At 34.8% G+C, this 12,730-nt stretch overlaps 1 protein-coding gene and 1 long non-coding RNA gene across 2 annotated transcripts in view; one reads left to right on the top strand and one right to left on the bottom strand.

The window, feature by feature from the left end:
• The first annotated feature begins 724 nt into the window (after positions 1 to 724).
• LOC149477412 (uncharacterized) overlaps positions 725 to 12,730 on the top strand; it is a 46,240-nt gene continuing 34,234 nt past the window's right edge. Inside the window, exons 1-5 of the mRNA XM_089710712.1 lie at positions 725 to 1,246; positions 8,615 to 8,794; positions 10,657 to 10,737; positions 11,463 to 11,578; positions 12,475 to 12,597. Of these exons, the coding sequence (XP_089566838.1) occupies positions 1,113 to 1,246; positions 8,615 to 8,794; positions 10,657 to 10,737; positions 11,463 to 11,578; positions 12,475 to 12,597 (634 nt within the window). The 5' untranslated portion in view covers positions 725 to 1,112. The remainder of the gene's footprint in view (positions 1,247 to 8,614; positions 8,795 to 10,656; positions 10,738 to 11,462; positions 11,579 to 12,474; positions 12,598 to 12,730) is intronic.
• Positions 7,490 to 8,449, bottom strand: LOC149477418 (uncharacterized). Its single transcript, XR_016317673.1, has 2 exons — positions 8,343 to 8,449; positions 7,490 to 8,088 (listed from the first exon to the last, which is right to left on the bottom strand). It is a non-coding gene; the product is annotated as an uncharacterized LOC149477418 (long non-coding RNA).

Genomic DNA, 12,730 nt, shown 5'->3' with positions numbered 1-12,730 from the left:
CCGGTCTAATACGTCTTATTTCGATTACTTTTTACTCGACATCCATAAAAATAATTTTCAAACTCGGTAAATATTCATTGACAGACGGCAAGTAATTGATTCGTACAACCTTTCTGTGATCCCCTTGCTTACAGCACCTTAATATTAATGCTAATATGCACGCACCCTGTTTCCTTGTGAAGTCGATATTATATAGCAACGGCGATCAGTCACCTCTTTGCCCTAGCTTTGATCGCAGGCGCTAAAATTTGTGATATTTCGCGCGTAAACTATTACGTGTGTACTTTTGTGTTCAAATATATATTTTTATAGATACACTACTACTACGGTATATTGTTGTGTATATAATAAAAAGTCATTCTTTTTGAACTCTGATAAGAGAAGCATGTTGTTTAATAGGTAATCAATAATTATTGTAAACCTTGTAAATTTTCACATAAACATTAATGCAATCTAAAATTTCATTTTAAAAAGGGAAATAAGCGAAAACAATAGTGCTGAGACTTCTTAAAATATCTTAAATAAGTATATTTGCTATTTCTGAAACGTATATTTAACATTAATTGAGGTAAAATATTTATGCCATTAACAACAGATTTAAAATACATAATAAGTTTTGTTCCATACAAATAATTCTCTATTTAAATTCTAATACATTTTTGAGAAAATATTCATTTGTATTCGAATGCACATTCATTACTTAATTGTTTGCAATGCCAGTTCAATAGGAATTATCGATCGTGTCGTATCAAATTAGTTAAAAATTCAATACTTAGAAATGGCAAGCAAACTGACACGCGAATCAACAATTTGTCTGGGTGTATTTTTTTAAAAACAAACTATCTAATGTCTATCGACGATATTCAATACTATCGATATTCTAATTACCTATTTACAAAAAGTTAAATTATTCGTCAATCAACAAAAATGTTGTTTGAATAATTTTTGTAACATTAAAGCTCATCAGAGTTAGCTAATTATACTTACGTATAATCAAGCAGAACCTCCATACAAAAAATATTTTTTTATATAAATATTGTGCTGGCTTCCCCATAGGATTATGTAAAAATTTAACTCATATATGTAGTTACATTCGTAATTAAAAAAAAACAATGAACGGCGATATAATTGAAGCCGCGGAGGAGAGAAATCCTCCTCTATGGGAGAGATTAGGCTGCGGTCACATCGCGCGACTGTGTCGACGGAAAAGACGCAGGGTCGCGCCAGATGGTTCTAACAGCAAAAGGTAAAGACTCTATAAAACTTTAAAAATAAAACTTTAGGTACTTGTATTCCTTACACTTGTTAATACTCGATACAGCTTATCAAAAATTATTTGTATGCATTGAGTTTAAAGAATGCTTTAATTTATTGTTTTAAAGGTGAATTGCGCCAAAAAGCTCGAACGCAAGCATCAGCCATTATCGGAATTATTATGTATTTTTTTTAATTTGTTATCATTCACGCTAATTAGATAATTGTTGTAGGTACCTACACTTGAATGAATTAACCATATTATTTTACACCACCTAATACACAATTATCGATACAATTACTGAAGACTATAAAATCATTGTCTCAATTAATTAAAGCTATTTGATCAAATAACAAAAAAAAAACAATAAATGGGCAGGATAGAGTTCCCACTTCCCAGATTATTGAAATTGTTGAGAGATTATCAACACCAAGAAAAATGTAGACAAATACATAAAGTAGGTATGTTAGTTAGTGACATGACGGGTGTTAGTTAGTTTTTGTACGTAAGAAAACGTCCTTCGTACAACAACAATACATTTATAATTAGCTGCGAAGTAATCACGCTCACGCACATCGCATTAATATTAATAGCATTTAATAATACAGCTGCTTTATTACCGAAAACATTTACATAGTTAAAATATGAATAAAGAAAAATAAATTGGGTCAATTTCACCGCCAAAATAAATTAAAAAAAAATACACAATCTGTTATCAGCCAGCAGCCTGTACATAGACTAAAGAATAGAATATTATATTTTAAGCACGTAGGTCGCAATCTGAATAAGCAGCTGAAAAAGCAGGAAAAATATTTTCTTGTTAAATAGAGTAAAGAGTTGAATGAATGAATAAATATTTACTTATTAATAGGAAAATTTACGAGTAGGTCAGTTTTAAGAACCATTTCAATTCTGTGCCCGTACTATCAATGGACCATTGACTACATATTTATAAATGGCAGCGCTATTTTTCATTCTTATTTATGTATTATCGTAGTACCTAGTGGCTAGTGTTTGTAGTTAGTATGAATGAATGACTGAAAACACATAATTTGCTCAAAAACAAGGAAACAATACGCAAATACACAGATACTACAAAGGTCCCGTCCGATTAGGGCCCTTCTGGCCTCCTCCACTCAAGCGACAGCCCAAGCCGAGGTTCGAGGTCCCCGTCAAGGGGGACCGCCCTTGTGCATGTCGCTACCAGGGTGAACCTTCAGTTCACCCCCGCGTCCGCGTTAAGGGGGCGCATAAAGCAAAATAACCAATCTTCTATTAGATGATACGTGTAATATGCAAGACCAAATCTAAAAAATAAAATATATATAAAACTAGATGATATGTTCAACGATTCTGTTTAATCAAAAACATAAAATATTAAAATTTACTCGATAAAAAAAAATCACCAAGTTAGCTCTAATTTTCACACTTTAACAGTTACTTTTGTTTAATTTCGTATTTTTTCCGAGGTACATATTATAAAAGAACCGGGTAACCCGATTCTACCCGGTTCTGAGGTCGATTTGGAACCGGGTTTCAGAAACTTGGAACCGGACTCGGTTCTGCATGCCCTACCCACATCCCATGCTCCCATATCCCATCCTCCCACATCCGACCCTCCCATATCCCATCCTCCCACAATCCATCCTCCCATATTTCATCCTCCATCCTCCCCACTCCCATCCTCACACATTCCATCCTCCCTACTCCCATCCTCCCCACTCCCATCCTCCCACATTCGATCCTCCCTACTCCCATCTTCCCACATTCCACCCTCCCCACTCCCACCCTCCCACATTCCATCCTCCCCACTCCCATCCTCCCCACTCCCATCCTCCCACATCCCATCCTCTCCACTCCCATCCTCCCCACTTCCATCCTCCCACATCCCATCCTCCCCACTCCCATCCTCCCCACTTCCCACCCTCCCAATTCCCATCCTCCCAATTCCCATCCTCCCACATTCCATCCTCCCTACTTCCATCCTCCCCACTCCCATCCTCCCTCCCATCCTCCCACATTCCACCCTCCCACATCCCAACCTCCCAATTCCCATCCTCCCACAATCCATCCTCCCATTTTCCATCCTCCCTACTCCCATCCTCCCCACTTCCATCCTCCCCACTCCCATCCTCCCACATCCCATGCTCCCATATCCCATCCTCCCACATCCCACCCTCCCAATTCCCATCCTCCCACATTCCATCCTCCCCACTTCCATCCTCCCCACTCCCATCCTCTCACATCCCATCCTCCCACATCCCATCCTCCCCACTTCCATCCTCCCACATCCCATCCTCCCCACATCCATCCTCCCCACTCCCATCCTCCCTCCCACCCTCCCACATCCCATGCTCCCATATCCCATCCTCCCAATTCCCATCCTCCCACAATCCATCCTCCCATTTTCCATCCTCCCTACCCCCATCATCCCCACTTCCATCCTCCCCACTTCCATCCTCCCCACTCCCATCCTCCCCACTCCCATCCTACGGGGGCTCTTTTTTTCTCGAGATAAACGTTTGATTTTGTCACGATAAAAGTGGTTTATCGCAGATAAAACCAAAACAAAGTAATTACACAAAATGCTCTGACAAATATATCTTGCAAATGTTTTAATATAATTGTTAATGAAAAAAAAATCATAATAAGTATTACCATGTCAAGTAGAAAACGTAAAAGTGTGAAAATTAGAGCTAACTTGGTGATTTTTTTTTATCGAGTAAATTTTAATATTTTATGTTTTTGATTAAACAGAATCGTTGAACATATCATCTAGTTTGTTATATATTTTATTTTTTAGATTTGGTCTTGCATATTACACGTATCATCTAATAGAAGATTGGTTATTTTGCTTTATGCGCCCCCTTAAAATGTAGAAGCCCTTCTGGCTAACATTGAGAGACACCACACAAAAAAAAAAACTACAAAGGTGGTCTTATCGCTAAAACAGCGGTCATTTCCAGGCAACCTTAGGTCGAGGATTGTGAGAATTCGATAGTACCCTTATAAAATAAAATATTTATAACAAATGATTCCAAAATAAAGAAACAATATCGCCACGATATTCTGGCCTTTATCCGTGACATTTTCGTTATAATAAGAATTGGCCCTGTACGAATCACGCTACTCAAAAATAGGGCACGATTATTTTTAGGGACACGAAACCAGGTAATTTACTTTGGCGGTGGATTACAGTTACAGGTAATATAAAGTCATAAGCCCATAATAAGTATTTATTTCTATTAATATGTCACTAATCAGACTCGGGCCTTTTATGTGCTTTTAAGTCGAAAAATTTGCATTGATTGTAATGATGCAGAAAATATATAATATCTTGGAACAGTTCATGAGCTAATTTTGTTCAAACGTGATGCAGCCATTATAAAAACAAACAAGACTTTTGATTGAAATTCTCGGTTTAAAGTTTAAACTATAATATGGTAGAGCAGGTGACCCTTCAGGCTTCACCGAACTTTAATAAGGATAAAAATCTTGTTACATCACCTTTTTATATTAGCAGTACATTGCACCCGTGATTAAAAAACAGTTAACAATGACATACTAGGCTTTTATATAGATCATTTCATACAGTTTAATAATACACCTTCAACCTGCACTCGACCAAAAAGCTATATTTGTATACTTCAGTCAATATTATCACATGTTATAGCGATGTTTATTCACGACAATATAAATATGCGGGTGTATCGTCAACAAAACAAGTTCAATTTCGATAATTAGAAATGTCTATTGTGTGACGAAAAATAAATTTACTGAGTTGATTTTTTCATAAAATTCAACGAATGTTGAAGACACATAATATCTAAATATACACATGAATGTTGAAGACACCCCTATACTTGCACTTGGATAAATCCTTAATTACCCATAGGTAAAATATATATTATCGATATTCATAATTGTGAAATATTTATGTGTCGAAACTCAAATGAACATGAATTAATTTTTGTAGTGAAACTTTTTTATTCGCATTGAGAGTAAAATTTCAAGGTACTCATACTGACACGTCATAGAGTAAGGTAAAGATTTTCGTAGTGATTACATGAATCTTGCCAAAGAAGTTTCACTTCTGACACGTATGCTCAGCACACACGCTCTTTATTTATTTCGAAAATTTATTTTACGATACTTAGTCACACTCATGTAATCACTATCAATATCATTCCACAATTAGGGTGCTTTTCTACCAATGATGTGCGAGGATGCGTAGGGATGTGTTTGTAAGGAACCATTTTTTTTTGTGTGGTGTCTCTCAATGTTAGCCAGAAGGGCTTCTACATTTTAACGCGGACGCGGGGGTGAACTGAAGGTTCACCCTGGTAGCGACATGCACAAGGGCGTCCCCCCTTGACGGGGACCACGAACCTCAGCTTGAGCTGTCGCTTGAGTGGAGGAGGCCAGAAGGGCCCTAATCGGACGGGTGTAAGGAACCAATCATATCGCTTCATTTAGTTTGAAGTTTGAAGCGATGTGTTTGTAAAATATGTATAACCAACTAGATTTCCGCCCGCGGCTTCGCCCGCGTTTTCAAAGGAAAACCCGCATAGTTCCCGTTCCCGTGGGATTTCCGGGATAAAACCTATCCTATGTATTAATCCAAGTTACCCTCTATATGTGTGCTAAATTTCATTGTAATCCGTTCAGTAGTTTTTACGTGAAATAGTAACAAACATCCATACATCCATACATCCATACTTACAAACTTTCGCCTTTATAATAGTATTAAGATTAAGATAGTTTACTTACGAACACATTCCTCGCTACATACCCTTGAATATTATTGGTCGAAAAGCACCCTTACACATCAGTTAATGTTTTTTTTCTAAGCATGACTTGAAGAAACAAACGTTACAGTTTAACCTCAATCATTCGATCATTAATTTGCTGACCCTACATTCATTTGTCATTTTATCATCGCATACCACTTAGGGGTAAAACATTAAACACGACAGTATACCCTTGTCCGTGGTTCCTACCCCACGTAGGAAATGTCCAAATTAACTAAACGTAGAAAATCAAGCATCAACCTCTCTAATTATAGAAAATTCCATTTTTTAAACAGGTTCGTATAATATAATATATTGTGTATAATCTTTTTTATTCATAAGTGTTAGTATAAAACTTTATAGTTTTATTTTGACTTTAATCATAGGTAGAGCAGGATTTTTTGTTCAACTTTAAAATTCAAAAACTATAATTTTGCTATGTATTTTAGCAATCAATACATCGAATATAACCGGAATATATATAAGCACATATAAATATTAATATGAAAAAAGGGAATAGGCCCAGCAAAATTGGTCTCTAATTAGTTATTACTTATTAGGTGTTAAAATAACAAATAAAACAAACTTATAGTATTTCAATATATTTATTTATATAAAAAACAGTTCATGGGTTATTAAAAAAAGTCAAAAGTGAAACTTTGGCAAGATTCAAAGATACAAAACTCCATGACGTGACAGTATTGCCATGACGTGTCCTTGAAAGTTTACTCTCAACGCGCCTAAAGAAGTTTCACTTCAAAAATCATATAGAAAAAAAAATCCACTGTATTCGAAAATTAGGAAAGTATCATTAATACGAAAGGTTATAAGGGGAACTCAAACGTGATAAACCACACGTGATTGGATCATTAGGGACTTTGTTTTGTTCTATAGAATTTATAAAAACAGGCTTTGTGAATTGGAATCGATTAATTTCGTTGCCTAATTGAATAGCATGTGAATGTAAATTTTTCCGATTGAGATTTTCTAAACGAAAAGCTGCACTAATCTGAAGAACTGGTTCGAATTCATTTTTTTTTCTGCCTCATAATCCACTTATCGAGAGATCCTAATCCTAGATATGAATAGGAGAGCATCAATTTTAAATGTTACAAAAATAAGCATCTCATATGTTTGTATTAATTTTTCGGCTCATTTTATTTGTTCTGTGTGTGTGTGCATGATGAAAAAGAGTGACGATTACATAGATTTTCTTCAATAATAGAGGAAAGTAACCAAATATGGAATACCATTTTGTTTTTGGGATATAAAAATAAAACTATACATAAATTAAATCAGTTTATTGTTTTTACTGGTCAGTCATACATCTATAAGTAGCAATTAACAGCCTTAAACGAAATATATCAGTAATCAAATTAAAATCTTACACAAAAAACAAAATCCCAAATGAGTAACCAAATATGGAATACTAGGTACCCATATATGGAATATAAGCATAAATCAACATAACAATTACAAAAATGTAATGAATATCTTTGAGATCAATTAAATGAATGTAACATATTGTCATAAATGAAAGAAGTTACGTAATTACTTGCAAAAATCACAAATCCAGATCCATCTGGACCAGCACATCATAATGTGTTCAGAGCCCATACATCAAGCATTTAATTCAACTATCTCCACTTTCATCCATGATCCATGGAAAACAGTCTTGAACAGAACCTCCTGACTCTGCTGATGCATGTATGTTACATTCTGCATCTGCAGAGTCAGAAGGCACTTGGTCCATCAACTCATCATGTCCACTACCTTCATCAAACTGGATAACGTCTAGTTCCTCAGAGTCTTTCTTCTTCACTATCATCCTTATTTTTCTTCGATTGTTTGTTTCTCTTAATAAAGTTAATAACGTTGAAAGAAGAAATAGAAATATAATGATGAAATAAAGTTGTCCTAGGGAATTGGAAATCCTGTGCTGCTTTCAAATACCCCATTTTCTTTTCCCGGACGAATTTTATAGATTGTGCCGTTTTTTCTTCATCCCAGATTTTTCGTTAGGTTGATTGTGAACCAGACATTCTAAAAACAAACATTACATACAGTTTTTAAAGAAATAATAGCAAGTTTATAGTATTCCATAATTAGACACCGACGACTGTCCATATTTGGATTTTTATACTCGTTCAAACTCTTCTAAATATTTTTTCAATTCAGAATATTTTAAAGACAAAAGATCACAAAATGGTGAAATAAACATAATACCGATATACTGAATAGTATAACACATTATGTAAACAAACATAAAAGACGGTAAATACTCATTTATTACTTACCTTAAAAAAATTCTGCATGGCAACAAAACAAAACACCCCTGCCACACGTAAACCGTTCACGCAACTAACTCGATGGTGTTAGTGCGATAATTAGTACACCAAATGAATCAGAAGATGGTCAAATGTTGCGATTCATACTTATAGTCTAAGAGAAATGAAGGAATTCCATATTAGGATACTATTCCATATTTGGTGACTTTCCTCTACAGCACACTACCTATATCAGTAAAATAACATAGTCCAACACATTTCTCAAGACCACCAATTTTCAGGAAAGAAAACCGTCGCCGCATCAATCGCCCGCCCTCCGCGCAATACAGCCCCCTCAGTGAGGCGCTACGCACGAACACACCAGCTGGCCTGCAATGTGCGTTGTTCTGTGGCGGTTCTAGATGCAAGTATGAATTGCCGTCGCAGAAGTCGTCGGCTATACAGGGATTGTATTCTGATTGGTAAGAATCGATGAAGTTTAAGCAGGTTTTGAAGATGTGCTTTAACTTAGCTTTTCACCTTGTTTGCAGTTTACTACAGCCTATACTAATTTTCATTATAAACTCGATACAATGTGGTTCTACCAGTTATTTCCTTGTATTATTAATACTAAATCATTAAATACAATTTATAATTATATACAAAAAAATATCGGTTCCCAATGACCATATGACTCTATCTTATTTAAAGATCTTGTATGTCTCTACTTGGTCTCTACATAATTTGTTTTTAGCAATTATGATTTACATCGTTATTGCCAAGTTCCAAATGTGAGGCGTTATTTTTTTATAATTATTGTCCAATTACACAACCATACACAACTATCATAATGACATACATTTTTCGTTTGATACAAAAATAATATTATTTTTGTAACCTAGAATTGTTTCATATAACTAGTTGCAAAAACTTTAATGTTAGAAAAATATTTTCAATAACCGGAATAAAGCGCTTAAAATTCGTATTCAAATATTTTTTTGCGATCATAACTAGCAAAATAATGAGTACTAAAAATATATATTAAAATGAGTGAGGACGGAAGTCACGCGAATCATGTATAATTCAGGGTAAAGAATTTTTAAATTTACCAGAATAATGTACCTGCGTCAATATAATGTTTGTTAGTTGACCTAAACTAAAATAATAAGCAGCTCATTATATTATTTTTGAATGCATTGTTAACCGTCGTGCCTGAAAACGATGAGGGTTTTCGATTTAAGGTGCATTTATCTTAGTAGGTACTGTATTGGATTTTATTGTGAATACTGCTCGGTTATATAATACTAATAATTTATCAATTATAATAAAACTAGAGGTCCGCCCCGGCTTCGCCCGTGGTACATATTTCGCAATAAAAGGTATCTAGCCTATGTCCTTTCTCGGGTATCAAAATATCGCCATACCAAAGGAGAATGGGCATTTTACTATGGAAGTTGGGCCTGAACCCTTGAGTTGGACCAATACACATGAGATATTGTTTTTATAATAGATCATAACACATACATAACGGGAAAAATATATATAAAAAAATAATCAACCGGGTTTTTGTACAGTCACATCAAGTTTTATTTCTTTGTGTATAATATTTTTTGCAATAAATAACTGTTATAAGACAATGACAATATCTTTATGTTACTCCAATTCACTTTCACTTACAAATACGTACTAATCTTAAGCCTTCTAATAAGCGAAATACACTAATATTATGTTTTGTAACAGGTACCTATACCGTGTTTATTATAATTTAACGTAGTTAGACGTTTTTTGTGGTTAAACTCAGTCACTCCAGTGACATTTAGATTTATACTTACTTCACTCGAATTAAAAACACCGTTATTGTGCGCAAAATAATAGCCAAATGAATAAAACTTTTTGCCTTGACTGTACAAGAACCCGGTTGATTTATTTTTTTATTTTATTTTTTTCGTAAGGTATGTGTAATGATCTATCACAAAAACAATATTTCGTGTGTATTGGTCTTAGCCCAAGTTTCAGGCCCAATTTGCCCATTCTCCATGCAAATTGGTTCAGTAGTTTAGGCGTGATTGAGTAACAGACAGACAGACAGAGTTACTTTCGCATTTATAATATTAGTATGGATTAGCCTATAGGTTTTGATTCCCTTCCCTATGATTGCGTTGCCGTTACTAAAATACCCCCACATTTTCACTCTGACTACACTTTAGATTCCTTTCACTAATGTCGGTTCTGTAGTTAGTAGATAGTCATGAACGTTATAGTATCGAAGTACAATAATAACTAGGTATCAAGTGTACTATGAACAAAATACATATTATGTATAATATGTTTAAATGTATTTCAGGGTCACAGACGACATTCTGGCGATGGCGCGACCCAGCACCACGGGAATTGCAGCTAGAAATATCATACAACAATTTCACAGGTTATTTTCATAATAATATAGCACAAACGCACAAGTAGTATGTTTAATGCTATGTAAGCAGTTACAAAGTCACATTTGATGATTCACTTCCCTTTATCTTTCAGTTGCTTGGCAGAAATGGCCTATAAGCCATAAGGCCGCCAATGATATACAAAAAACAGAAAATAAAGTTTGGTATTCTTGAGGGCTTTCATTTTCAAAAGAATATTTTTTTAAGTTTAGTAAATAAATCCTAATTGATATGATACCTTCTTGTTCCTAACTATACGATTTACCTTGGAGAAGAAGCCGGAAAAAACCTATCAATTACATTAGCATAATGAAATTTGTTTTTTAAGTTTAGTAAATAAATCCTTATTAATATGATACCTTCTTGTCCCTACGATTAACCTTGTAAAAGAAGTCGGAAAAAACCTATCAATTACATTAGCATAATGAAACCTATTGCACACAGTGAAAATTGATAAAATAATGGGTCACATAACCTGCATGGCGTGCAGGGTTCATCTAGCAATCTGTACTACAATTTGTATCTACATATATGTATGTACTTACAAAGCTGAAGAGCTTGTTTGTTTCCTTAAACGCGCTTATCTCAGAAACAACTGGACTGATTTCAAAAATTCTTTCACTGTTAGATAGCCTATTTAGAAGAGCTCGCTAAGACTAATATAGTAGCGGAGCAATGCGGGTAAAATCGCGGTTCACAGCTAGTTATATTTCAGCTGGGGCATCCGAACGGTAATCAATCTTCAGATGGCTGGAGAACATGCAAGCTGTGGACCTCCTCTCACCAAGTCTGGGTTCACATATGACCCTGTGATATTCATGGCTAATGATAGTAAGTCTTATTTACCTAGATTATCCATCTATTTTTATAAAAGTAAGTCGTATTTGTTTCAGATATACATCGAGAATGAAGGGACAGATTTTTAATGATTTTCAGTTTAAGATCTCTCTCCGCTTGGATGAGGATACCTACCTATTGCCTAAGTATTAAAAACTTGAAAAACTTAGAAAAAAACTTAACCTTAACTTTACTTCGGCTACCCCGTACCCGGAGGGAGCACAGTCTGCACAGATCATGCACAGATCCTGTACTTCTGAGAACAGGATCTGTGCTCGGGTCAAATAGTTGTTCATATAATTGTCATTTTTCAATTAAAAAAATAAATAAATGAGGGGATTAAATCCGCTTACTTGCATCTGTATAACCTGTTTGCCGAACCGAAATAATTTCTGTTCTTTTTATTGCCATACTAATTATATTATGTGGTATTACAAACTCGATTCTAAGAACTCTACCTAATAGTTTTGGAGTTATGTAAGTTGTTTTACAGCTTGGATTGATTTAATTGCTTCTTAATCAATTAACCTTTTATCTGCTAACATCTAAATGCATGTAATAAATGATTAGAAAAATATAACCGCATTTAATTGCTTACGTCTATTATACGATTGAAATATGTACTATACCAGTAGTATTATGTACTATAACAGTAGGAAAAACAATTAATAGACTAGACACGGGAAAAAACATATCTTTTAAAAACACGAACATAATAAAAAACTTAAATAAGCTCTAAAACCTGTAGGTACACGGCTCTTTTATTTATTAAAAACAAAGATGATATCCATAAAAAAGTGTTTAAGATGGTAATTGGTAACCAAATAACATCGTGACCGTTTGCTGGTCTTGACGAAAAATAAATTATTATAACATTTTTTCTTTACTAGTATACTACTACAACTTTGCTTGGCCGGACTACGGGGAAGCGAGCCTCAGCGGTTTACTGGATATGGCGAAAGTCCTCTCTTTTGCGCTACAAGAGGGACGAGTCGCCATACACTGTCATGCAGGTAACGTTATTATAATAACAAAAGAATTTAAATGCATTAATATGCTCTTTATATGTATATTGTAAAGTCAGTTTACAAGTTCATAAGTACCCTATACTAGCTGCGTTCCGCGGTTTCACCCACGTGGTTCCGC

Source organism: Colias philodice, chromosome 25 (assembly GCF_061535455.1).
Source record: "Colias philodice isolate Cphi_HAF_F1 chromosome 25, ilColPhil1 Martin Lab GWU primary, whole genome shotgun sequence".
Taxonomy (NCBI): domain Eukaryota; kingdom Metazoa; phylum Arthropoda; class Insecta; order Lepidoptera; family Pieridae; genus Colias; species Colias philodice.
The sequence above is the reverse complement of the archived record's forward strand: the minus strand, read 5'-3'. Positions and strand labels throughout refer to the sequence as shown.